Source organism: Drechmeria coniospora, chromosome 03, assembly GCF_001625195.1.
Source record: "Drechmeria coniospora strain ARSEF 6962 chromosome 03, whole genome shotgun sequence".
In the NCBI taxonomy this organism is placed as follows: domain Eukaryota; kingdom Fungi; phylum Ascomycota; class Sordariomycetes; order Hypocreales; family Ophiocordycipitaceae; genus Drechmeria; species Drechmeria coniospora.
Window position 1 is genome coordinate 4930680 of NC_054391.1, and position 25680 is coordinate 4956359.

Genomic DNA, 25680 nt, shown 5'->3' on the forward strand with positions numbered 1-25680 from the left:
GACACCTTGGGTGTCGTGACGTCGATTTGGACCTCGACAACACTCCTGTACTTGCTGTCACCTTTCCGCACCCTCCATGCTCACAGTGGGGAGTACGACGAATAGTCCTTGCCTCCGCAACACGCAAGGCCATGGGAGAATTGACACGGCCTAGAATTGGCCGGCAAAATGACGTGTCTGAATCGTATTCGTGCGCAGCCAGCCCTCAGCTGGTCGCCGTTGCATGGTGGTGCATGCCGTTGTGCTATACAGAAAGTAGCATGTGTATCGTTTACGACCGCAACGCCTCAATGTCATCCACCTCCTTGACGGCTTCTGTCGACAAAATGTATGGCGAGTCCCCGTCCACGCACACACTATCCTCGATCCGGATGCCCATGCCCCGAAAGTGCCTTGGCCAGCGCTCGTCATCGGGCACGTACACACCCGGCTCGATGGTGACGCACTGTCCCTTGCGGAGCTTCTCCCTGCGACTGAACCCCGGGCAGTCATGCACGTCGAGGCCGATGTAGTGGCCGACATGGTGGGGAAACAGTTGGTCGATTGAGCTCATGGTGACGTTAAATCCGATGCCGCAAAGTTGGTCAACCAGGCCACGAGCGGTGATGCCGTGTATGTCCTCGAGGGACATGCTGGCCGACTCGCAGCAGAGAGCCACGCTGGACCGTTGCACCTTGAGCACGGCTTCGTAGAGGTCGCGTTGGGCAGGCGTGAACTTGCCGGAGACGGGCCACGTGCGTGAAATGTCCGTGACGTAGGTGCCATACTCGCCGCCGGCATCGACCAGTATGAACTCGCCGTCGCGGAACATGTTGTTATTCACCGTGTAGTGTATGCAGTTGGCCCGTTCACCACCGGCAACGACAGGGATGTATGCAGGGCCATCGCAGCCGTTGACAATAAACTGATAGTCGAGAAAAGCGTGAAGATCCCGCTCCTTCGTCCACGAGCGCCTCATGGCTTCGGTGATGGCCCGTCCGGAAATTTGGCCAGCCTGTCTCATGTTGGCCACCTCGGCTGGGCTCTTGGTGACTCGCAACTTGTTCATGATTGGATATAGGGGAACCTTCGAAGTTCTAGACTCCCTTTCGGCGAAGAACCTCCACAGCGAGCTGGACGCCACAGGCTTGCTGGCCTCGACATCTGCGTACACGACCTTGGCCGAGTTAAGAATCAGCGGCAGGGCTGCCTCGGCATCCTCGATGGGTCTTGCCTCGTCGGCATTGAACACCTGCTCGGCGGCGTCGACGCCGTTCCGGTAGCCAGACCATTGTTCGGCGCCGGGGTCCTTGCGCTTTACGAACATGCGAAAGGCGTAGTCGCCCCATTTGGGGCCGGTTTTCTCGATTACGGCGACCACATCCCCTTCGCTCCAACCCGTGAGCCAGAGAAAGTTGGACTCTTGTCGATAGGGGTGAAAAACAGCGCCAGATTTGTACGCGAGCGAGGCGGCATTGAGGACGGCAATGCCTCCCTCGGCCATCGAGTCGGCGAGGGCGGCACGTCGATCAGCATACTCCTGAGCCGTGATGCCGGGCGTTACTTGTCAAAATCAGCACCTGTCCGGCCCCAGGTCCCCTCTCGTACGATCCCGAGACTTGGAAAATGCTTACACTCGCCCGGCTTGAGAATGTGAGGATGTGTTTCGTGCACAGGCTGGCCAAAGGTCAGATTCGCCGCCGAGACGGAGCCATATTGCCTCCTTCGAGAGAGAGCTGGGACGCTCGAAAGGATTGTTGTTGCTATCGGCCAAGTGTTGTTGGTGAGGCGGAATCCGCTCCTCGCTGACACAGCAGTCGAGGCTCGGAGGGAGGATAAGAGATGCAGTGGGCACCGCGAAACGCTCCGGAATGGTTGGCGTGGGAGCTTCATTTTACGGATGCAGAATAATTTCGAGGCATGTGCAGTCTTGAGAATGCATCATCCGGCCGGGTCCTCGGTGCAAGCAAGGCAAGCTGATCCTCGTGGATGAGCATGGAGCGTTAGCAAATCAGTGCACGCTTCCCATGCTCATGGCCATGCAAAGGAGCGATGCGGGAGGGATGGCAATCCGAGTGTGCTGTCCGGAAAGTGAGGTGCGTGATGGCGGCGAAGGTACGGAGTACGCTGGCTTCAGTCGCATTTCTGGAACAGACAGGCAGGCAGGCATGCGCCACAGGTTCTCCTCTGAGCACTATTACTTGTTGTGTGCTTAGTTTAGGTGTTCGTTCATGTGTGGGATCATGCCAAAAGCGTTGTAGCATCGCCTAGATCCGCTACGATGTAATTCCCGTCGGCCGCTGGCAGGTACCTGTCATGCCTATCAACGTGCTCTTTCAGCGGCTAAGGCGCTGGAAAGGCGGCCACTTACAGCGTGCGTGCACTGTAATGCGCATAGCAACAGCCCCCACCCGTTAGCCGGTTGCTGGTGAGGCGGGTTGGCCCGTGCGTGTTTTTGGCACTGCGCCCAAGCAGGCATAGCGCTATTATGCCAAGCGCGAATGGCTCCATCAGGTCAACACTAGACCAGACGCTGGAGCTTCTCCGACAGAACGAGTTTCTTCGTTCACTCGCACACGCTCTTCCTCCACCTCCAGCGTTGACGCCAGCAGCAGAGTGGAAGCAGAAGGAGGTTGCTCGTCGTCAATGTTGCTGTAGCATCTCTCATCCTCTGCGTCAGTGTCGGCTTGAGCTTTGCTCGTCCTTTCGGCGTGTCCTGGAGCCGCCGACACGTCGCGTCCTGCGGTCACGGTTTGCATCCCGTCCCAACCTCCCGACCCCTCTCCCACGTTCGTCGACGCTGCAGAGCAACGCTCGGCCGTTGCATCTCGACTCGACGCAAACCACGGAGGGAAAGGACCCGTCCCCAGAGCATGGTGGCGGCAATCGGAGTCGTACATGGCCACCGCATCGATTTCTCCCCTCGCAGCCCCCTTAGCGGTCATGTCTTCCCGGCGAGCCCCCCTCACGAGCAACCCGAATGTCGTCAACTCGCCGCTACGGGCACCGTCGGCACTGGCCGCTTGTGCCAAGCAGAAACGGTCGTACGCTCACGTCCAGCGTGAGGAGTCCTACGGCCAGCCGCCGCCGGTGAAGAAGCAAGCCGTCGACAATGGCTCTTGCCGTCCGCTCCGATCCCCCGCCAAGGCGACGACGACGACGAACTCGTCCCGCACTCAGGTGCTCGCACAGCGAGGGGCGGGAAACCGCACGTCGACGGTCACGGCCTCGAGGGAACGCGTCTCGAGACCCCCCGCGGCCACGCAATCGGCCAGGTCCGGACAAGAAGTCGATACGGAAAAGGACCTATGGCGGAAACACTACAGGGCCAAGTTCCCAAAGATGGTCTTTTACTTTGAAAGCATCCCCGACGATGTCCGGGCCAAGTTGACGAAGCGGGTCACCTTCTTCGGCGCTGTATGTCCCGTCCTGACAACCCCGGCGTGGCCAGGCACGCACCTGATGCTGACACTGACGCTCCCCCTAGCGCCAAGAGCCTTTCTTCTCTATCGACGTCACGCACGTAATCACCACGCGAGCGGTTCCTCCCGAGCGAACGGAGATGGCGGCCGAGCCCGGCGCGGAACCGGCTGCGGAACAGTCCTCGCAGCAGGCTCTGCAGCAGGACGACCTCGAGGAACAGCCGCAGACGATCAACCCGTCGCTGCTGGACAGGAACACGGCTGCCCGGAGGAAGCTGCTGTATGATTTTCGGCAGGCTTCCGTCTCGTCGCAGCAGCTGGGGGATCCTGCCAGACGGCAGAAGGCCCGCAACAACGACGTTCTGCACAAGGCACGAGAGATGGGCAAGAAGATTTGGTCGCTGGAAAAATTTCAAACCATGCTGTCGGTCCTCCTGGAAGCCGAGGGCCACCAGGGCGGCCACGCCACTCGCAGCGCCAGCGTCCGCAACCACTACGGCGTGTCGAAGGCCTCGCAGGAGCCGAACCTCTTTCAGCTCCTGTACAACGAGCGCATCAACGGCCCTTCCGACCGAGACCCGACGGCCGTCAGCAGGGAGCTGGTATACTTCAAAGGTCCATTCATCCACATCTGGGACATGGACGAGAAGCAGAAGCCGGTTCTGGTTCGCGAATACCTCAAAGTTGCGAGCAAGCAGGATGGCGATTGGCCACAGTTCCGAAGCGTCGGGAACGGGCGCTGCCCATTCGTCGAGGAAGTTGACGTTCCCACCAAGGAGCAACGAAAGCTGCGCGAACGCGAAAAGGCGCAGGCTGCGGCGGCGGCGGCGGCGGCGGCGGCATCCATCAGGAAGGAAGAATCGCCTGTGCCGATCCTCAAGCCTCCTCAGATCCCGACGACCAAACCGTTCCCCGGCAAGCGGACGTTGACGGAGATGGAAGATGGCCAGAACAAGCTGATCCGAGCCGCCACGCAGAGAGAGTTGTTCAACGGCGACAAGGCCATGGACTCGCGGCCGCAAAACGCCTTCATCAGCCGCGCCGAGGGCGGTCGACTTTTTGCCGGCGAGCCTGTGGCGTCCGGCATGCAGCCGTCCAACGTGACGTCGGCGATCCGCTCGCAGATGATCTCGTCCACGTCTGGCAAGAACGGCGTCAAGGCAGGCACCAGCAAGGAGATGCACGGTCTTCAGCGGAAGGTGCTGCAGAAGGCTGCCCCCGCATCCCAGGACCCGAGCTCGCGACGGCTGGCCGAGGTCTCGATGGACGTTGCATCTAGTCGATCGACGACTCTAAGCCGACAGACGTCCAAGGCTGTCCAGGGCCAGGACGACGACTCGCAGCGGAACGAGGCCAAGGACAAGAGGTCGCAGTGCCAAGCGCTCAAGAGCAAGAAGGACCTCAAGCCCGGGTATTGCGAGAATTGCCAGGATAAATTTAGGGATTTTGACGAGGTACGGGTTGGCAAGGTCAAGTTGCATGATGCAACGGTTCAAGGCTAACGCTTGCGCAGCACATCATGTCCCGAAAGCACCGCAAATTCGCCGACAACGTCGACAACTGGACCGAACTTGATCATCTGCTGCAGCAGCTACGAAGGATGCCGAAATACCCCGTCGCCGATTCCGAGGACGATGAGAGATGGTGATGCGTAGCGTCCTACGCCAGGACCACACCACACGACGATTCACTTGGACCCAACTTGCACGACGCTCACTCCGCGATAGACTTTGACCACCATGTCGGCGGCATCAAACGGCCCTTGGCGCCGCCGATTCATTTATGCATATCAATCAGGATCCCGCGGCAGCTTGCACACGGCCGAAACCGCGGCACCTGGCCTCGTTGGCATCCGGCCATTGCGGCGAATCTCATTGACCACATTTTTCACTTTGTGAATTTCTGACGTCCTCGGCCATCTCCACGCACTGCCTACAGACAATCAACCCGGTGACGTGGCTTGGCATTTTTGGAACGTCATATCATAGCAGAGGCGTTTTCTTCTCACATGGTCGACTGTTGTGTGTTTTCCTTTGAAGAGGTGGGGGGAAGGGAGGACTGGGCATCATGGTTTGTTTTTGGTGGTGCCGCTGGTCAGTCGGGGCTTGACTGGAGGAGTCGTTTACGCTGCGTGCGGTCGTCGAAGCGTCGAGGGAAACAGAGCTATAATGGGTCGTCGTGTTGTGGCGGCGCCCCTGTACATGAACTGTTCCGTCACAAATATTGTATCATGCATGTTACAATGATGAGCTATTAGGACATGACGGCTCAAGGCCCCGACGGTGATGACGAATGTGACGACGGCCAGCAGTTACGGGATAACGAGGATCCACGGAGCTCATGTACAGGATTCGATCCGGCTGTGTCACCAGGCTGTGCTACCTGGCTGTGCTCATCGTATGGCCTTTGGACTGGCTTGTTCCTCTTCCTCGGGACTCGGGACGCACTTCTGTGAGGTTGATCCAACAACGTTTCGCTCGGCCCCCGAAGCGCCGAGCCCACAGTCCTCAAGTCTGGTCTCCAGATACCTACCATGGACGTGGTCGTAAGCGTACACCTACGGCAGGAACGTACACCTTGACCAGTGCGAGATGGAAGGATACAACGCCGGGCAGAGCGCCTGGGGTCGCCAAAGGGTGACGAGATCCAAATGGAATTTGATGCGGATTGATGTCTGGAATGATGCTCAGGATTTCCCCGAGTCTTCAGCGTGGCGGAGAAGGTTCAACAATACCATTGGGCGACATGCCGACAGACAGGAACCTTTGCTCGATGGGTTTACGATTGTATTCCTGGAACAGGACGAATGAGCAACCCTGTCGAGTAATTTCTGGCGTGTTTTAGACGGACCTGCTCGCATTGCTTTGGCGTCCCTAAAGGGGGGGGATGTCGCTGATGGCGCCTGATGACTCCGGCGCGTGGCGGTTCTCTTGAATGCTGGTGGCGTTCATCTGGGGCTCGAACGAACTCTGGGGAGCAGAAGCTTGGTGCGTGCATGGGAAGCAATGACCATTGTGCTACGACGAGTTGGCCAGCCATTGGTTGATGAACATGACACAATATCCGATAGCCAACATCAGTTGACGTGGCACAATGGCAAGAAAATCGATGTCGATGCTGAGGAAGCCAACGCATTGGCGTTGTTGCGAGGGCTAGCTGGCATGCGTCACGGCCCTGCAAGCGGTTCATTCTGCCTCGGCCGGCCTGTTCGAAACACGACATCGATCCGGTCTGACTCCGCCATGGCTGATGAATCCACTGGGCGAATTGAGTGTTTGAGTGTGGGCGGAATGGCTCCGAGCAGATGGCGCCGGCACCAGTCCAGTGCGTGTGCGTGTGAGGCGCTGGGTCGACTACATGTAGATGTAAGTACGATATTACATACCTAGTACTGTAGTTGTACGGAGTACGTATGCGTGTGCAAAACGAACAGTACTCGCAGGTATTACCAAGGTGGCATATGGATACTGCAAGTGAGTACAAGTACAACAAGGTGCTCATGCGTACGTCGGTACTAAGGTATTGTAGGCACTGGGTAGGCAGGTACTAGTACTTAGGTGCACATGCATAGGGCGGATGTACAGTACGACGACTCACGATAGTTGGTGTGGCATGCTGAATCGCTGATGCTACGCTGCTGCGAGTCTTGGAAACCCGATAACTTGGGCGATGGCGCCGGTGCTACCTTGTGCAAACAGTAGTTGTTCTTGGTGACAGCACTGTAATTACAACTACTGTACTCCGTACCTGCAGCACTTGTATTGGTACCCTTGTACTTCGATACGTTCATGTGCTTACATGGACGCCTGCTCCGAAAGTACCCCGACGAGAGGCTCACCATCGGTCGTCAGAGGTACGGTCGGTGCCCAGTATTTGTAGCACATGTACCTGTACGTACCTGTTATCGCAGCCAGGCCGATTCAGAAATAGGGCACATTCGCCAGCCGACGTCGGACCGGCATGCCTGCCTGCCAGGTACCTGGTAATAGTACAGTTCTTGCGCACCAACGCGTGTACAGTACTAGTTGTACTTGTATTAGTCGCATGTACTCCGTACTCCGTACACTTACAGTATATGTACAGTACTTACTTACAAGTACAGGAGTACTTGCAAGCAAGTGTACTGTACTGCACTAGGTACTTAGTACTCTGCACATACAAGTCAGTGAGTGCCTACTAGGTAAGTATGCAAAGTAATTATGTGGGCGAAATCGAGCAGAGAGTGAGTATTACAGTACATGTCATGCTCTAGCACCCGTACAGTTGGTGTAGGTGCAACGCCCCCAACTCGGAGGTGGCCGTAGTGCTTGGTCTGTGTTTCGTGTCCGATGTCGTTGGCCCTCGTCACGACTGACCGACAATGGATTCATGGCGCTATTCAAGGGCTGAAGGAGCGCAATACGTGATGGTGGCCAACGAATGAATGACATGGCTCGTGGAACCGACCTCCACCAACGGAAAGACAGGTCGGAAAGACATGTCGGAAAGACAGGCGGCATTGGGGGCCATTCGGCCGGTGTGATGTTCCGACGCTCGTGACATCTGCATCGACATGGAAGACCGTACTGCCGATGCGTGTCGGAAGTTCCAGGTGTTTAGTCCATCCTTGCTGTGACGTGAGGATGCCACATGGGGCCGGAAAAGGGGGCGAGCTGTTGGCATATCCATGTCAGCGCAGTCTACGTGACAGGTGTGCCCGTCCAGACGTGGCCTGGGCTGCGTGCAATGCGGCAGATGGATGGATGGACGGGGCTCACGATTGCCGGGAGGCGGCCTGCCTGCGGTTTGTCGTCGAGTCGAGTTGGCGACGAGACGGACCGGAGTTGAGCGAGAGGAGGCTAAATGGAGCCGCTGGGCCGCTTGAGGTTGGCGCCACCAACAAGGGGAAAATCCAGGACTGGCCTAATCGCTGTGCCGGACCCTGCATTTCCACCATCGCCGATCCTTTTGTCAGGTAAAAATCGAGGCAACATTCGAGGACAATAGTGACGCCGCGGTGTTGCCGTCGCCTTCCTTCCTTCCTCGCCTGATTTTCCTTCCTTTTCTTTCCTTTTCTCCCCTCCTCCCCTTCCTTCCTTCCGTCCCTCCCTCATCCTTCCTTCCTTTTTTTCAACCCTCCTCCCCTGACCGTTGTCCGTACAAGTGCCGGCATTTTTCTCTCTCTCGAGGTTTCTTGTTCCGCCTCGGCAATCGTATCCCAACCTTTACATCGTACCCGCCCAGAAGCGTCAACATCATATCCTGCTCGCTGCCACTCGGCTTGCGCAGCCGCGCCCGCTCACGATCGCCACCCTCGCCCCTGGTTCCGTCAAAGGTGCCGCCGCCTCGCAGCATCCGCACGGCGAACTGGCCGATCGACGACACGGCCAACGGAGCCGCCATCCCCCTCTCCGCACCCCTCTCGGACCCGATCCACGCCGAGCATGACGGGCCCCAAGGCTTCCGCTCACATGAGCGCGACGCTCCAGATCTGGAGACGGCTCCGTGACCTCCGAAGCGGGAAAAGCACGATTGTCCTCGACGGAAACAGCCTCGACGTTGCGTCCATCGTCGCCGTCGCTCGTCACGGCATCAAGCCGTCCATCAGCTCGGACGAGTCCCTCGCGCGGCAGCTCGACCTCAGTGTCGATGCCCTCGCCGCCTACCTCTCCCGCGAATGGGTCGTCTACGGCGTCAACACGGGCTTCGGCGGCAGCGCCGACACGAGGACCAACGAGCTCGTCAACCTGCAGATTCACCTTCTCCAGCACACGCAGAGCGCCATCATCACGGCGGCCGACAAGGATCCGGCGAGCAACTCGGAGCGCGAGCCCTCGCACGTGATGCCCCCCTCGTGGGTGCGCGGCGCCATCGTCGCCCGTGCGAACCAGAACCTGAGGGGGCACAGTGCCGTCCGCATCGCCGTCCTGCAGAGCCTCGTCGACCTGCTGCGTCACGACATCACCCCCCTGGTGCCGCTGAGGGGCACCATCTCGGCCTCGGGAGACCTCATGCCCATGTCGTACATTGCCGGAGCCCTCACGGGTAACCCCGACGTCTTCGTCCAGGTCGGCGCCGGCAAGGATGCCGAGGTGATGGCCTCGCCCGATGCCCTGCGCAGGAGCGGCCTCGCACCCTCGGGCCTGGGTCCCAAGGAGGCGCTCGGCCTCATCAACGGCACGGCACCGTCCGTCGCCGTCGCCAGCCTCGTCCTGTACGACACGCAGAAGCTCGCCTTCCTGGCCCAGATGCTCACGGCCTTCGCCGCCGAGTCGATGGGCGGCAATGTTGAGTGGGCCCAGCCCTTCATCCATGCCGCGCGGCCGCACTCGGGCCAGGTGGAAGCTGCCGGAAACATTCGCCGCTTCCTCAAGGGATCCGAGTTCGTCGTCGGTTTGAAGTCGAGGAAGCGCACGGGAGACGGCTTGTGGCAGGATCGGTACTCGACCCGCACGGCGCCCCAGTGGATCGGCCCCTATCTCGAGGACCTTCTCCTCGCCCAGCGCCAGCTCGAGGTCGAGCTGAACTCGACGTCGGACAATCCTCTCGTCGACGCCGCCGAGCGGGACGGCGTCCCCGGCGGCGAAGTCTACTCGGGAGGCAACTTCCAGGCCGTCGTCGTCACCTCGTCGATGGACAAGGCTCGTCTTGCCCTCCAGATGATTGGCCGCATGCTCTGGTCGCAGGTCAGCGAGATGATCAACCCATCGACCAACAACGGGCTCGAGGCGAACCTCAACGCGAGCTCGCGCGAGAACTACACGATGAAGGGCATCGACGTCAACATGTCGGCCTACATGTCGGAGCTCGCCGCCCTCGCCCACCCCGTCTCGGCCCACGTCATGTCGGCCGAGATGCACAACCAAGGCATCAACTCGCTCGCCCTCGTGTCGGCGAGGCGGACCATGGAAGCCGCCGATTTGGTGGCCCACATGTGCGCCTGCCACGTCTACGTTTCCTCCCAAGCCGTCGAGATGCGGGCGAACCACGTGCGGTTCCTGACGCTGCTCCGCGAGAAGGTGCTGAGGGACACGACGCCCAACGGTGCCCTGCACGGCCTCGGCCTGAAGGGTTCCGAGACGGAGAGGCTCGCGGCGAAGCTGGCGCCCGTCGTCGAGTCGACGTGGTATCACTGGAACAGCAACACGTGGAAGGAACGCATCTCGTACGTGACCGAGGCCGTCGTGGCGCCCGTCATCGACTTCGTCGCCGCCGAGGAGTTGGAATGTTCCATGGCACAGCTCGCCGCCTTCAAGGCCCACTTCGAGAGCACCGTGTCCCGCGCGGCCGCCTCGATGTTTTACCCCGGCTCCCCCGTCGGGCCCGAGGTCGTGGCCACGCAGCTCGGCGACGGCAGCGCCCAGCTCTACACGTGGCTGCGCTCGAAGCTCGGCGTGCCCCTGCACCGGGGCCTCGACGACGATCCTCTGTACAACGCCACCAGCGGCCTGGCGGCCGAGGGCAAGAAGACGATTGGCAGCTGGGTGAGCATCGTGTACGAGAGCTTGGTCAAGGGTGGCATGATGGACATGGTGCTGGACGGCGTCGAGTCTTCGAGGCGAGGACCGCGAACGGTCGACGAGTTTGCCATGCTGTGCAGAGAGATGGACAAGTATTGATTCCGCCGATGGGACGCGCGCGCGCAACGCTTGGATATTGAACAAATGGATGACCAAGGATGTATGGGCGCCGCCGATGTTGGATTCGTCGACGACCGCCGCCTACCACTCCCTTCTTCGATGTACTTATAATACAGATAGACATATGTCAAGGCTGGAACAAGACGATGCCGGCAACGAGCAGTCGAACAGTGGTTTGCGTCGCCGGTGGGGTGATGATGCAACCTGATTTGATGTCGTTCAAGTTTGATGTGTGGTTCATGTGTGGGCAGTGCTGACGCAGAATCAGGCAGATCAAAGCCAAAGACAGCTGACCACTGCCGAGCTACCTGTGGCATGCCGCCTTCGTTCCACCTACCTCTCAATTGAGAGGAAGAGGTCTCGGGTGGCGGAGAGGACAAGTTACAAGTTCGTGCGGAGTATTACCGAGCATGCTTGATTGAGCATCTACCTGACGACGATGCAGGCAGAGCTGGGTGAGGTCAGCAGCACGCACGGGAGTACGCCGACGGGTCCGTGCCGCTGCCTTTGGTGCCGCCACAGTGGTGCTGCTGATCTTCACAGTACCCTTCTCCGTGCGGTTCCATGGATGGTTGTCATGAGACAGCAGGCATCGCAAGTCTACTTGTAGGGATGTGGTGCACCGTAAAAGCACATTCAATTAATCATGTGAAGGCACTTGTACAGTGTATGCGAGCGACAGAATGCCGCAGTACAGTACGGTGTACTGGTAGGGCAACATTCATTAGGACGGAATGGACTCCGTATTAATTACTCCGTACTCCGTACTTACTCCGTATCGATTGGGCCGTTGGCCCTTATTTAATACCTGGTAATAGTACGGAGTAGCATAAAGTATATTTCCCGACCAACTAGTTTGCACTAACCCAGCGAGGTACTATTTGGAGTAGGTTCGCAGCCAAGTAGTTGCCGCTATTCATTAATACCATACCGGTTCCGCTCTGTAGCTCGACCTGCTTTCGGCGTACAGGTCGTGCTTGCCCAACCTACAAACATCAGCTGTCCACGTCAAAATCTCGTTGCCTGTCACACAGCCTCGCAACTCTACCATCATTCTCTCAATAAATGGAATAGCATGCAACCCTGGCCATACGACGAGACACGGTATATATTTGCATCGCACCCCATCCTGCCTCGGTTCCATACATGATGGATTCCATGTCGGTGCCAGACCGGCCCAACTCGTCGATATCCCCCGTTCTCGAGGAGGAGGAGGAGGAGGACACGCCCGAGCTGCCGCTCACCATGTCGGCATCCATCCTGCTGGCAGATCTGTCCCGCGACGCTTCCGCCGCCATCGCCAGCGTCGGCGGCTTCCCGCAGGAAAAGGTTGTGGTACGCTTCAAGCCTGTCGGCTCGGCACCACCCCTGCAGCAGGACTTGTGCAAGATTACAGCTGCGCGCAAGTTTGAAGAGGTCGTGCGGTACTTGAGGCGGAAGCTGCGGTGCAAAGACACGGATAGCGTGTTTCTGTACGTGAACTCTGTCTTTGCACCATCACTGGATGAGGTGGTGGGCAATTTGCACCAGGTAGGCAACGAACCACTTGCTGCTGCTGGTGCCCTCGCTCGATTACCCGGCCCCTCATGTTTCGGGTCATGAACGAGGGGGGGGGATGCAAGATGCTGACGCCCATGACAGTGCTTCAAAAACGCCCAGGACCAGCTCGTGGTTGTATATTCGATGACGCCGGCCTTTGGATAGGCCATGGCCCGCTATAATCTGTCTTTTCTATTTCTGCTACCGTCTGTCTAACCGTTTGATGAGCCGATGAAGCGGACCTTCAAGGTGACTCAGTCCCAGTCCCCGTCTAAAATGGATGCGCTCGCTGAAATGCAACAGCCAAAATCACCTCTACCATAAATCATCATCACGTGCATTTGCATGACCCGTCCATGTCCATCCGCCCATAATCAGACGTCCTCGACGGCTTTCGAGAATGCTTCGAATTCCTCCCCAGATATGGGGTAGGTGTGCTCCGGCGCTGGGTACTGTCGGCTCTTGACCTCGTCACGGTACGCCTCGATGGCCCGCTTGGATTCGCTCCAGACGTCGCCGTAACGCTTGACGAACTTGGGAAGAAAACGGCCGGGTGGAAAATTGCCAACCATGTCGGTCTGGACCAAAACCTGACCGGAGCAGCCGGCGCCGGCGCCGATGCCGATGGTCGGCACGGAAAGCTTCCTGGTGATCAGCGCGGCAACCTCGGCGGGCACGGCCTCCAAGACCATGGCGAAGCAGCCGGCTTCTTGGACCGCCAGCGCATCGCGGAGAATTTTGAGCGCGCTTTCGCTCGTCTTGCCTTGGACGCGGAAGCCGCCGAGGGCGTTCTGCCGCTGGGGGGTCAGGCCTACGTGTCCGAGGACGGGGATGCCGGCCGTGGTAATCTTGCGGATGGTCGGGGCCATCTCCTGGCCGCCCTCGAGCTTGATGGCTTGCATCCGACCCTCCTTGATGACGCGGATGGCGGTGCCGAGGGCCTGCTCGGGCGAGATCTCGTACGATCCCATTGGTAGATCGCCGACCTGCAGACGTTCCCGGTCAGCATGCTTCGTCCATTCAGCAGGTACCCCCGGTGGTGGGGTGAGCCATCGATCCATCGATCAATCTGCCGCGACGTACGGTAAAGGCACTTTGCGTCGCTCGTGCGACGGATCGGCAATGGAGCAGCATCTCCTCCAATGCAACCTCGCTCGTATCCACCATACCCAACGCTACCATGGCCAGACTGTCACCGACCAGGACAACCTCCATGCCGGCGTGGTCGGCGACGTGACCGCTCGGGAAGTCGTGGGCGGTCATGACCGTGATGGGATCCCCCTTCCTGTAGAGCGAATTCAAGGTGCCGAGCGTGACCTTCTTGCGCGGGTTGGATGGGGCGGCACCCATGGGGGAGTGAGAACTATTTCTCATCTGACATGTTGTCGGCATGGGCATGGACAGAGCACGGGCACGAGATGTGAGCGCACTTGGCCGAGCATGGGCAATCCTCGACGCGGACCGCCGTGCGGAGAAGAGACCGGCCCGGCCGAGGGAGGAGCCGACAAGAGGAGAAGACATGGTAGAGGCAGGCCGAGAAGGGCAGATACGGGTTGCTATTGGTCTTCTAGCGCTGTATTATGCTGTGTAACCTGATGCGTCGCGGCCGGTTCGTGTTGCGCCGTGGTGGCAGGCAGGCAGGCCTAGGGGCAAGCCAAGTATTGTAAGGAACGTGAGATGATATGCCCCGATAATGACTCGGACTCGCAGGCAGATCGAGCACGGACAGGACGGGCCAGACGGGGTTGGATGCAAGAAAGAACTGAGCAAAAAGTTTGACCGGCCGAGCCAGAAAAGTTTTATTGCTTGGAGGGAGGGAGGGAAGAAAAGTAGGGTAGGCGAATTTGAGCGGACGGATCGCTTATAAAGCCGGTCATGATGGTTTATACGATGTAGAATTGAGTCTCTCAGCGTTAGTCCCTGATGTTTTTTTTTCCGCACGTCCGCCATTCTGGAGGCTACTGCGCAGATGCGAGCACCTGGCCCCACCGGGAGGACGGCATCGGCGCTGGAACTGGCCGGCGTTACAGCGAAGGCTGGCGCTGTAACGGGCCAAGGCACACCAAGTACTTGTACAATACGGAGTACAGAGTGCAGTACGGAGTAATTACATGTTCACGACTTTTGCACGCTACCCGGAAGTAACATGTACTGCATTAATTCGGTGCACTCATTGGCTGGTTGGTGTGCGGGGACCGATTGTGCCGAGGCATTATTCAAAGCTGTGGATGAGTCAGCAGGATCCGCGCCGAACTCAGCACTTAAGTACTTACGGAGTACTTGCGGAGTATACGGATACTTGTAATTACTCTTACATGTACAGTACATGCGTGGGTACGGAGTACAGGACGGAGTACATGTACAGAGTACTCCGTACGGAGCGGAGTATTACTCCGTACTCCTTACTCAGTAATTACTGTATTACTTACTTATTTGTACATCTCTAGGAACTCAGTTGTGCTATTGTACTTGGGGGTGTACTCCGTACTTGGTGGTAATACCCAGTGCTCCGTGCTCCAGACTCCGTACTGTACAAGTAATAAGGAGGTAATACACTGCAGATCTTGACAATACAGAGCATTGCCTATACTTGTAAGCAGTCATCGTACTGTACTTGTAAATATACACTACCCCTTAGGGCTACTAGAACGAGAACAGGAGCCAACCCCTTGCGTTGCTTATCTAGCCAAGTAAGTAAGTACAGCCGGAAGTCCGGAGTGCGTTGGGCGAAACCGGAGCATGCGGGGTGGCGAGAAGTACCAGTTACCTCCGCCATGAAGCGTAAAAGTCTGGCCTTACAAATCCTCCCAGCAACAAGTGCCCGCAGGTGATACAGGTGCACTGAGCAGACAGTACCTAACACTTGCGCGCGATCAGTGTGCAAGAGAGTGGTATTGCAAGTAGTTCTTGTATTGTACTGTGGTATTGCTCCTCGTCGAGCATCCCGCTCCGGAAGGATGATCTATCTCGATACTTGCCGACTCGTTGCTGCCTGCAACGACGCGACGACCACGTGACAGCGAATGCCCGCGGCCAGCGCACATCTCACCGAACCTCGGAGGAACACTTGCATGACCAATCATCTGCGTAATCTTGTAGGTATGCAAGGTACGTGCAAACAGGAAAGGAGACGACGGCCTCCCGCGAGCTGCCACAGCCTTGACCGCAGCGGTTTCCATCGATAATGGCCTTGTTTTGGTAGCGTTCGTATCATCGTCGCCAACAGCGCCATAGTCGCGAACATTGCGCCAGACCTAGCACTCGTTCAGCATCGAGAACGGCAAGCTAATCGTGGTCACTGTGTACCCTGTCGTCGGAAGGAGTATATGGAGAGGCTCCGTTTTGCTGCATGTTCTCCGTCCAGTAATCGCCTCGCTTGTGAAGCTAATCGGAAGAGGAGTGGGCAGTGGCATGGCATTCTTGACGCTGACATTCGCGGTGACCTAGAGGGCCGCGCCGATAGTGGCATTGACGTTGGTTCCGCCGTGGGTAGACGCCTTGAGGAGGCCATCGTCCTGGATGAGCGTCGAGGAGCGAGTACCGCCCTCACGCAACTCGTACGTGTTACGACGCGAGCTTGCCAGCGGGCAAAGGTTGTGTTCTCGCGACTCGGCCTGGGCAACCTTGAGCAGGGCCTGCGCCTGGCTCGGTGTGGAATCGGCAGAGGCAGGCGTAGAGTTTGGGCCATGACTGGCCAGCACGGGCAGGCCTGAGACATTCATAATGGCATCGTAGTCGCCATTCGATCGTCTCGACGTTCGGTCCCTCCTGGTTAAAGGTCATGTTCTGCCAGCTCGTCGCCACCCGTTTGTGCTCGTCTCCCTGCGGATGTATCTCGGACACAAACGGGCCGCACGAGGCGTATTCTAGCCCTGCCAGCTGCTGGCTATTGCAAGGCGGCTTTGCGTGCTTCGAGGGCGTCCCAGCTCACCAGGAGGTCCCCGCCGTCGAGGAACCCATTGTCCGGGAAGAGTTCCATGCTTGCGTACTCTGGGTAATACGCATCGCGATCGCCGACATCATCCAGGGAGAAGATGAGCAGCGAATCCATAAACTGGAGCCAGTTGTCGTTGATTTCCGCGCCCTCGTCCGGGTGAAAGAAATTGTCGTGGAAGGCGAGCTTCATGTGCCGCCGGAGAAAGTAAACAAAGAACTTGGCCTCTATGAAGGGCGGATATATGTCGGTATCCTCGATGGGATCCTGGTTGTCCATGCCCGCAAATCTTGCCGTAACCCACCAGCTGTCGTCCACTTCCGAGCCGACTCCGTCCGGCCGCTCCGTCTTGAACCTTGGTACGTCGTGGCCTTTCGGCGGCGTAATCGTCACCAGCCAGGAGCTAAATCTGCCCCAAGGCACGATGGGAACACACGTCGCAGGGTCTCGACACTCCTTCTCCTGGAAAGCGCTCAGCACGCCTACCACGCAGCAGCATGCCCAGAGCAGGCGCATCAGCTCCAGGACGACGGCATGTGCGTCCGAATGGCTTCCTCCATCCACAAGCTGGACGGGACACGCTTCGCGCCCACCCCCCTCGCCGTCTTGCGGCTCCTGATGCTCTCTCTCGTGGCAGCTGCGGGCTCTTCCAGAGCAGGTTGCAAATCGCTGCGCCATGATGGCCTTGGCATGCACGTCACGACGAAGCTCTTTCAACAGCCACTCGCCGTAGACCCCAAATGCTGCTTCTTGCTCTTCCTCGGTCGTCTCGAACCGAAGGACGGGGAACGTGTCGAGAAAGTCTTCGTGCTTTTCCCCTGTAAACTCGGAGTAGGGCTTGAGCTTTAGATCCTCCCTGGCCCCGGCTTGCACCCACGGCTCTTTGTACACGCCGGCGAGGGCGGCGCCGGTAATGATGCTCCGGTAGATGGCCTTGTGCATGTTGACCCTCCACTCGGCCATTCGATCCGCCGGCTCAGGCGTGTCCAGGCCGTGGACGTCCTCGGGCAATGCGGATTTGCTACCGAGGTAAAAGCGCTTCTCGAGCGCGCCGGCCAGGAGGTGCAGCTGCCGAACGGCCAACAGCTCGCTTGGGTCGACATGGCGACGCGTGCTGCTCAGCCCGGCCAGATCGATGTTCCTTGGGGGCCGCTTGGCGTGGCGTTCGGCATCCAGAACGACCTGGCTTGCGCGGTGCTGGACCCCATTCACAGAGGTTAGCTTGTGCAAGAGTTCATCGGCTCAAAGGGCGGTTCGGCGGAGACGAAGGAGGGAGATGACGCCTACCGCAATGAGTGCCTGCTCGGCGGCGGGTATCTCCGTTGCAGAGAGCCTCCAAGCTGTGCGTAGTCCAGCGTGGCGGCATTGCCATGCCTCCCACATGTGCCGGCACGTCAGGGCAAAGGAGAGGACATCTCGTGGCGTCGCGGCGTAAGAGAGTATCTGATGCAGCAGTTCGACGGGCGCGTGGGATAAGGAGGTCGATACCATGGTCTTTGTCAGCTCTGCTGTGGGATGCACGGGGAAATGGGCGGTTCACTAAGAATACGTGCAGGTGGTGAAGTGTGAATGACAGAAAATCCAGTGTTTTGATGCAGGAAAGATGACAATGTCGGCCGAGCAGCAACAAAGGGTATAATCACGACGTCCGCTTTCGCACCTATTTTGCAAGAAAACAGGCACTGTGGGCATCTAGTGGTTAGCACCAACACCAAAACCAAAACCAACACCAACACCAACTGGCTAATTTCTGACTCATCTGACGATGGTTGATTGTTGGTGCTGTCTATCGAGCGCATCCATCCCCTGCAGACTTTTGCAACCAACAGGTGGCTTACGATATTGGAGGAAATTGAATAGTCAGATGGTTACAATATTGGGCCAATGCAGAATCTTCAATTTAACCCTATAGCTAATTCACTGCAAGCAACTCGCTGCGTCAATCGACAATCGCACCGTCCCTTGGTGGCAGAATGGTCGGCGAATGAGTCACTTGTAAATGCAGCTCAGGCAGTTGCTGCTACCCAGTGGCAAGTTGGGCCAGTTTCCGATTGAATTTTTAGTCGGTGCCAGCTCTGCCTGCTCGATTACCCCGAAGAACATGGCGTGACAACCATAGCCTATAGTACCGAACAGATGCTCTTGCGCAAGGTACTCGGTTCTTGCACTCGACGTGTATTTATCGATGCTTTATATGCCTTTCCACCACGCGGCGAGCAAGTACATGCCCACCGGAGTTGAGGAGCACAAGTGGACAGGTTGCTACCGAACCAACAGACCTATTACAATTTACGATGCATCGCTTCAGCCTTGTTTCAGAAGAAAGTAGCAGAAAGAACAAGAACGACGGCTAGAATGTCACACACACGCAGGCTGGCGGTGCTCGAAGCAGCTGCCGTCACGTCGCTTGGGTCTGGAGGTCCTATGCGTCGAGACGAATGCGGCCTCCCGTCGGCTGCTTGCCCCGTCTTCGACCCCAACGGGCCTCGGGAGGTGCAGGCCGGGCACCGCATTCCGATGGCCGTGCCCCGGTACGGCGGACTCGTGGCACACTCTTTGCAGGCGGGCGCATTTTGCAGAGTCGCTGTCGAGGTCGCTCGGAGCACTGTGGCGCCCGGTGATGTGATGTAAAACGTCTGGCCACATGACGTGATGACCGTTGGGGCCACGGGACACGTCACGGTAAAGGTGATTACCGTAGTGGCAACCACCCTGTCGCCTCGGCCGCCTCTGGTGGCAGGAGGGGTGGCTTTCGAGGCCGTCGTGCCTCCGGTGCAGCGAGTCTCGGCATCCGTCGTCGATGCGGTGGCCGTAGTGCTTGTCGTCGCAGCGACGGCACCTGTGCCGTCTGTGGATGCTGCACTTGTCGTCACATGCGCCGTCGTGGTATCCATACTTGTGGCATCCGTCGCCGGAGCATCTGCGGTAGCCGACGGATCCGCGGTCGTCGCGGCATCGCGAGCCGTCGTGCTTGTGGTTGTAGCCTCTGGAGGGGGGGGCGTAGCGGCATCCAAATTCGTTGCCGCCGTTGATGTTGTCGAAGGAGGCGGAACGCAGCGATGGATGGTATCGGAATCGAGCGATACTTGATCGTTGAGCGTGTATAGGCCGCCGTTAATCGTCCCGCCGGATCCTACATGGATGGAGCCGACGGACAGGAAAATGCCGCTCACGTCCACGCTTGTTCCCATCCTGACGACGCCTCCCACCTTCCAAAAGACGTTGCAGGAAGCACTGCCGTTCGCGAGCACAACTCGCGCATTGTTTCCAATGGCCAAGCTGTTCCTCATTTGAAAGACCCAAATCTTGTTCGGGTCGTCGGTGTGGAGGGTTAGGGTGCCGTTGAGGGAAGCATTTCCACTTTCTCCTATGAGGTACACGCCTGGGCCGTACGCCGTATTGCCCAGCTCCGTCGGCACCGTGGCGGTTGGTCGCAGACTGGAGGCTAGGATGAAGGCGACGACAAGATCGTCCTTGGCCTGGCCTGTTTTGGGACCTATTTTATAGATGGCTCCGTCATGGACGACGCCAGGAGGGAAGCCTTCGACAACATTGTTGGGAAAGATGCCAATATTTCCGTCGACGGTCGTCGCGCCGGTGTTGGTAATGGCTGTGTTGCCGAGTATTGAAAAGAAAGATAGCGATTGTAGCTTGATCTGGGCGTTGATGATGGCAGCCAAGGCCAGCAAGGCAGCGGCAGCGGAGCGAACCGAGGTCATATCTGGATGGAGGCGTCGGGCTCATCCTGGGAGCACCGGGATGGAAGCTTCGTGGGACAGATGGCTTGCTGGCTGCTGATGTATGAATGATATTCCACCCACTCCCTCCCATCCCCTCGCCAGCCCCTCGATGACTGCCAGCCGACAAGGACGGCTTCGTCTCGACCTTGTGTGGCATCGATCGTCGCGCGACTGAGACCTGCCCCACCTCGCATGCCTCGCCTGGCCTGGCCGAGACAGAGGCAGCAAGGCAGCTCGAAATCTCCAACTTGCAGTGTTAGTAGTTCCTACCTGCACCTGCGCGTCATGAACTGAACCTACTTGTACACCTGCACCTGGGCATGTACGTGCGAGCACTGCACGTACGTGTACATGTGTGAATATGTGCCGTGCCAGGGCACGCTTCGGCGGTCAGCATCCGGGCCAACCAGTGGTCGCGATGGAAAAGCCGGCACGTCAAGTACTCTGTATCCGTACACGTATTCTTCACTCACCACGACTCGATGCAAAGAAGTGCATGGGATGCTTTATTCGTTCGTACAAAGGTTCGGTGGCGGCATGGTGCAGTGCGGATACGAACGAACATGGTGTTCAAGGCACTTGGCACCCGCCAGCACGTCATGGCAGGAGCAAGGAAGTACGGAGTAATACTGTAATACTTGTACCCGCACAAGTACGTCAGTCAAGTGTACGTACGTAAGCACAGTGATGCCGCTTGACCCGGGACGTGGATAAGCACTGTAAGTAAGTACGGAGTAATACCTACAGGAGTAAGTAGGTGTATGTGAGTGGAATGCTCTATTCGCGAGCAGACTCCGTGCGCATTGTAATTCGTACATTTACGTACCATAATGATCTTGCCCTTGTCACTTGCTTCATATGGTTTGGCTGAGAGGTGGGAGTGCATCCGCTACCATTCATAGTATTTCCACCCGAGACGAAGAGAAGAGACATTGTCCTGCATCTCGCGATGCAAAGGCCCAGAATTCTTATGGGGAGGGTATTTGCCCTTACGCAGGTGGTGCTGGCAATTCCCAAGGCGGCCCAGACAATCGTTCAAATCCGGCATAAATAGCTACGGCTACAAGAAATGAAATAAAACTCTCGAGATTTGCTATACGTAGTACAGGACTGTGCTGATTTTGCTGTCTTGTCCTATGGCTCAATTTTAACTCTGCAATTCGCTCTGCCGTTGGGTAATGTTCATGAACTCCTGCCAACCCCCCTTCCCCCCAGAGAGACGCTACGGAGTGCAGACGACACAGTGGTGTGGATTTTCCATTTCGGCACTGTTGAACGTGATGAAATGGATGCACCGTGTGGCGTCGAAGTTGGAGGGGGCAGGCGGTGGTCCGTTGAGAGTTGATGTCGGACACTGTGGAGTGAAAATGTGAGCATGCAGGGAGCAGCATGAGATGTCCATGGTGGGAACCATCTACGAGGAGCGGCGGCATTTGCTGAGGATGAAGGTTCTAATACGGAGTAGTATTAGTATTGTTCCGTTCAAGCCGTCTGCCTGTCGTGCGGGGAGGGGGGGGAGGAGGCGGCTAGGTATGGTGCACTAGGCATCATTGACTCATTGATGTTGTTCCTCCGACGCAGTGAGAATTAACGAGGTATATTATTAATGCTTTAAGGCAACCATAATAGTACGGAGCAGTGTGAAGGTTGACAGGTACTTGATTGCCTGCACTAATACTTGGTGCTACCTCGGTAGTGCCGTCGCTATTGCTCTTCGCTAGCATCTATTGGCAGGCAGTGCGGTTCAGGTATGCCCTTGCACGGACAAGTGTTGGAAGGGTACGCCGCGGTGGACAGTGGACGTTGCGACTACGGCGCTCTAGTCGAACCAGGAACTACTTAAGTACAACTAAGTACTGTACTTGCAGAGTAAGTACGGAGTATTAGTGCTGCAGTAGTTGTAAGTACTAACAACTGAACACTTATCATTGTCTGCAAAGTATGTTCAAGTTCCGTACAAGCGAGTACGACTACGGAGGCCCGGCGTACTTGCCCCGTGCATGTAGGTACTACTGTAGTACTCCGTGCAAGGCCCCGGGACATGTACTTGTACTTGCAGTACTGTACTCCGTACCTGTGCAGGTACTGTACTTGGGTGTGCACCATTGTTATAGCATGCGTCCAAGTACAGTGCGGTACCGCCCACAACTCCATCCTTCTCCCCAGAACAGTTCCCCGTCCCCATACCCGCTTCTCGACTCCTCGCGCACTAAACGGGCAGTGCCATCCACTTATCCCTGTTGCAGTTGGCTCGCTTCCGATACCGACCGAGCTTTCCCCTCGTGACTGGACGCTTGGGCAGCCATCATCACCTCTGGGCCCCTCTCCGTCCCTCGTCACGATCCGCGACTCTCTCCCCCGACTGCTCCATGCATCTTCCAACGCCGCTCGAACCTCGACGAGTTCTGCTCTCCCCTATCCTTCCATCAACCGTCAACCTGCCGTCAGCCACCATCCGGATAAGCAGCCGATAAGCAGTCATCAACTCCTCTCGACGAACCCCTCCAACCGGATTGCTCACCTCTGACGCAACACCACCTCCGAGCCGAAGCAGTGACGTCGGTGCCCGATCCCGGACTGAGCGTCACCGCGTCACGTCACCGACATCGACACCGACGCCGACGTCGACGCCGTTGCGAACCGCCATCATGAGCTCTCCACGACGCAGGATAGAGACCGATGTGAGTTGCCATGTCCCGGACGGACGACGCCCTTTCTTCGTGAAAACTGACGAGAAGCGTGCAGGTAATGAAGTAGGCGCGAATTCCAGGAAACGTTGGCCATGACCGTCCAGCCAACAAGCTAACGTGTTGCAGGATGTACACACGCACCCCTACCCCTACCCCCTCCCCCTCCCCCTCGCCCTACCCCTCCTCATGCGTTCGGGATTGTGGTTAAGGAATGTGTCAGGCTTATGAGCGACTACGAGGTGACGCTGGTGAACGACAACAGTCCGTTTGACCCTCAAACCTCCCTCGGCCTTCCCTGCTAATCCGATGCAGTGTAAGCGGTGACGATCCGACGACGAACCGACCCGGACGACGCTGATGGCGAAGCAGGCAAGAGTTTTACGTGCGGTTCAAGGGTCCGGCGGAAAGTTCGTTGTCCCCTGCACTCCCCTGCACGCCTGCACGGGGAGCGCCGTTCGCAGTGCTGACAGAAGCAGCTCCATTCGAAGGCGGAATATGGAAAGTTCATGTCGAACTGCCCGACTCTTACCCGTACAAGAGCCCAAGCATCGGCTTCGTTAACCGCATCTTCCATCCAAACATCGATGAGCTGTGCGTGGCCGGTGCCCAGTCCCTCCTTCCCGCGCGGCGAGCTAATCTCTATCGCACCGTTGCCAGATCCGGATCCGTCTGCTTGGACGTCATCAACCAAACATGGTCACCGATGTACGACATGATCAACATCTTTGAAGTTTTCCTACCGCAACTCCTGCGCTATCCCAACCCGACGGATCCGCTGAATGGCGAAGCTGCCGCCTTGTTGATCCGCGAACCGAAAAGCTACGAGGCCAAGGTCAAAGGTACGTGGCGGTTGGTGGATGGGGACATGGAGCCCCCCCCCATCCCCTCCTGCGGGAAGATGCTAATGCGGGAGAGCAAAAGAATACGTGCAAAAGTACGCGACGAAGAATGCGGCCGACGAAGCTGGCGCGGAGAGCGAAGACGACGACGACATGTCGTCCGTGGCCAGCTTTAGCAACGACGAGGACGAAGAGCCGGCCGGTCAGATGGATGATGTATAGCCTCAGCACGTGTGGGCCTCGGCCGGTCGCGCCTGGTCGCGACCCGACAGGAGAATTCAGAATGAACATTGTCCTTCAATCATCAGACGGCGTCGGAAAGGTATTGATTTTTAACCCACTGGATGGAGTTGCATTGTTAGCCATAGGACTGTCGTCCCGTTTGTTGCGCTCGACGGTTGCACAGCAGCAACGCGTCGGCGTGGGACCATGGCATGTATTCATTGGAAACTCGAGGCTGCAGCTGCGTGGGCCTTCAGGCCTTGAGGCCAACAGGGTACAGAGTTGGATGGATCGCAGGAATTAATCGAAGCAACGCATGCGCGGCCGAGTCATTCAATTCTGCCTCCCTTCTTCTCCAAGCACGTAGGCACTCCGAACACATGTGCAGGTATGCATTGCCGCGAAATGACTTGAGATCGGGTGCATGAATTGCACGCAAGGGGGAGGGGGGGTATCTAGCTTTGCAACACAAACGCCGTGCTTCGAACCATCATTCTGAATCATACTCGACCAGCCCGCTGGTCGACGTTGATGTCATCTCCTGCGCGACGGCCTCGGTTTGGGAGCCATCTTTGTCAGGCGCACGCTTCCTCTTGACAGGTAGCCTCGGGGTCGGTTTGGTATCCCGCGTCGTATGCAGGAACGGGTCCTGGGCCGCGCGAGTATTCTTGAGCAGCTCAGAGGCAAGACTCTCTTTTCTCCTCAACGCCTGCCTTTGGCCTTTGAGCATGCCCTGCTGCGTTCCCGTGAGAGGCCTGGGTGGCGACGTGCCGAAGAGCGGCTTCGCTAGCGTGTCGTCTATGGACTCGTCCTGCGGCCCAAAGCTCACGAGTGCAGCCCGCCTCGCATCTTCCTCCGAAGCGGGGAGCAAATCGATGGCCAAACTCATCTTGTCTCGAAGACTTGCCGTCTCCAGCGCATCCCGCTCCCGTCCCTTGCGCTCGACACGAAACGCCTTCCGCAAGCGCTGGTTGCGGGCGTATGGGTCATCCCAGTGGCGCGCAGAAGCCTCCCACAGGTCATCGATGCGCTCCGTCGCTTGCCGCAGCTGCTCGCGGTCCTCGATCGTCTTCTCGAGATGGGCAAAGGCGTTCTTGCGCAACGCCTCCCGCTCGGCGTCGGAGGCGAGCACGAGGTCCCCGTCACGCGGTCGGTCGTCACCAGTGTCGCGCTTGCGGCCGCCCTCGACCACAACGTAGGCCGTATTCTGCGGATCGGTCCGGATCTCGAGCGTGCCGCCGCAATCGGCGTGGCGAATGCGAAAGGTCCAGATGGGCGTCGAGTAGTAGGCACCCGTCCGCCGCTTCTCGGCGTTGAAGCGCACGCCCTGACCGATGATTGTGGGCTTGGGGCACGAGTCGCACCAGACGGCAAAGGGCATCTCGAAGCGTACCGTCGGCGTTGACGACACCCGCTTGTTGTGGATCTTGTTCCCGCTTGTCGTGCCCTCCAGGTCCGGAGGGACATACCGGCCCATGTTGAAGCCCTGCATCGTGATGGGCGGGGGACGATGTACGGTCTATGCTCAGTCTATGCGCCGTCTACCGTATGCCTATCGACTGTCGGGATACTGTGCTGCTTTTTGTTCGCTCGCGAAGCTGAAGTCGCTGATCATGGCCAACCAAACTGATCATGGCGATGGTTGTGTCGAGTGGACTCTGTGAGGTCGTTGGAAGTGCTGTTGGCTGACCCCACA

The 25680-nt window shown here is 57.9% G+C and overlaps 10 protein-coding genes across 10 annotated transcripts; 4 read left to right on the forward strand and 6 right to left on the reverse strand.

Moving 5' to 3' along the window:
• Positions 1 to 271: 271 nt before the first annotated feature.
• DCS_07048 (xaa-pro dipeptidase app) lies at positions 272 to 1872 on the reverse strand (the record flags this gene model as incomplete). The annotated part of the gene is made up of 2 exons (XM_040804334.1): positions 272 to 1542; positions 1614 to 1872. The coding sequence occupies 2 exons, from the start codon at positions 1870 to 1872 to the stop codon at positions 272 to 274; spliced, it is 1530 nt and encodes a 509-aa protein (XP_040654438.1).
• Positions 1873 to 2922: 1050 nt separating this feature from the next.
• Positions 2923 to 5049, forward strand: DCS_07049 (G1/S regulator; the record flags this gene model as incomplete). Its single annotated transcript, XM_040804335.1, has 3 exons — positions 2923 to 3396; positions 3467 to 4855; positions 4915 to 5049. The coding sequence occupies 3 exons, from the start codon at positions 2923 to 2925 to the stop codon at positions 5047 to 5049; spliced, it is 1998 nt and encodes a 665-aa protein (XP_040654439.1).
• A 3775-nt stretch (positions 5050 to 8824) lies between these two features.
• DCS_07050 (phenylalanine ammonia-lyase) lies at positions 8825 to 10999 on the forward strand (the record flags this gene model as incomplete). The annotated part of the gene is made up of 1 exon (XM_040804336.1): positions 8825 to 10999. The coding sequence occupies one exon, from the start codon at positions 8825 to 8827 to the stop codon at positions 10997 to 10999; it is 2175 nt and encodes a 724-aa protein (XP_040654440.1).
• A 1170-nt stretch (positions 11000 to 12169) lies between these two features.
• DCS_07051 (putative APG12-component of the autophagic system) lies at positions 12170 to 12622 on the forward strand (the record flags this gene model as incomplete). Its single annotated transcript, XM_040804337.1, has 1 exon — positions 12170 to 12622. One exon carries the CDS (start codon positions 12170 to 12172, stop codon positions 12620 to 12622), a length of 453 nt encoding a protein of 150 aa, XP_040654441.1.
• A 311-nt stretch (positions 12623 to 12933) lies between these two features.
• On the reverse strand, positions 12934 to 14080 carry DCS_07052 (putative ketopantoate hydroxymethyltransferase; the record flags this gene model as incomplete). Its single annotated transcript, XM_040804338.1, has 2 exons — positions 12934 to 13545; positions 13643 to 14080. 2 exons carry the CDS (start codon positions 14078 to 14080, stop codon positions 12934 to 12936), a joined length of 1050 nt encoding a protein of 349 aa, XP_040654442.1.
• Positions 14081 to 16002: 1922 nt separating this feature from the next.
• On the reverse strand, positions 16003 to 16281 carry DCS_07053 (uncharacterized protein; the record flags this gene model as incomplete). The annotated part of the gene is made up of 1 exon (XM_040804339.1): positions 16003 to 16281. One exon carries the CDS (start codon positions 16279 to 16281, stop codon positions 16003 to 16005), a length of 279 nt encoding a protein of 92 aa, XP_040654443.1.
• Positions 16282 to 16445: 164 nt separating this feature from the next.
• On the reverse strand, positions 16446 to 17984 carry DCS_07054 (uncharacterized protein; the record flags this gene model as incomplete). The annotated part of the gene is made up of 2 exons (XM_040804340.1): positions 16446 to 17690; positions 17781 to 17984. The coding sequence occupies 2 exons, from the start codon at positions 17982 to 17984 to the stop codon at positions 16446 to 16448; spliced, it is 1449 nt and encodes a 482-aa protein (XP_040654444.1).
• Positions 17985 to 18808: 824 nt separating this feature from the next.
• DCS_07055 (uncharacterized protein) lies at positions 18809 to 20212 on the reverse strand (the record flags this gene model as incomplete). The annotated part of the gene is made up of 1 exon (XM_040804341.1): positions 18809 to 20212. The coding sequence occupies one exon, from the start codon at positions 20210 to 20212 to the stop codon at positions 18809 to 18811; it is 1404 nt and encodes a 467-aa protein (XP_040654445.1).
• A 2669-nt stretch (positions 20213 to 22881) lies between these two features.
• Positions 22882 to 23984, forward strand: DCS_07056 (putative ubiquitin-conjugating enzyme protein; the record flags this gene model as incomplete). Its single annotated transcript, XM_040804342.1, has 4 exons — positions 22882 to 22914; positions 23050 to 23126; positions 23293 to 23762; positions 23845 to 23984. The coding sequence occupies 4 exons, from the start codon at positions 22882 to 22884 to the stop codon at positions 23982 to 23984; spliced, it is 720 nt and encodes a 239-aa protein (XP_040654446.1).
• A 490-nt stretch (positions 23985 to 24474) lies between these two features.
• Positions 24475 to 25476, reverse strand: DCS_07057 (uncharacterized protein; the record flags this gene model as incomplete). The annotated part of the gene is made up of 1 exon (XM_040804343.1): positions 24475 to 25476. One exon carries the CDS (start codon positions 25474 to 25476, stop codon positions 24475 to 24477), a length of 1002 nt encoding a protein of 333 aa, XP_040654447.1.
• Positions 25477 to 25680: the final 204 nt, after the last annotated feature.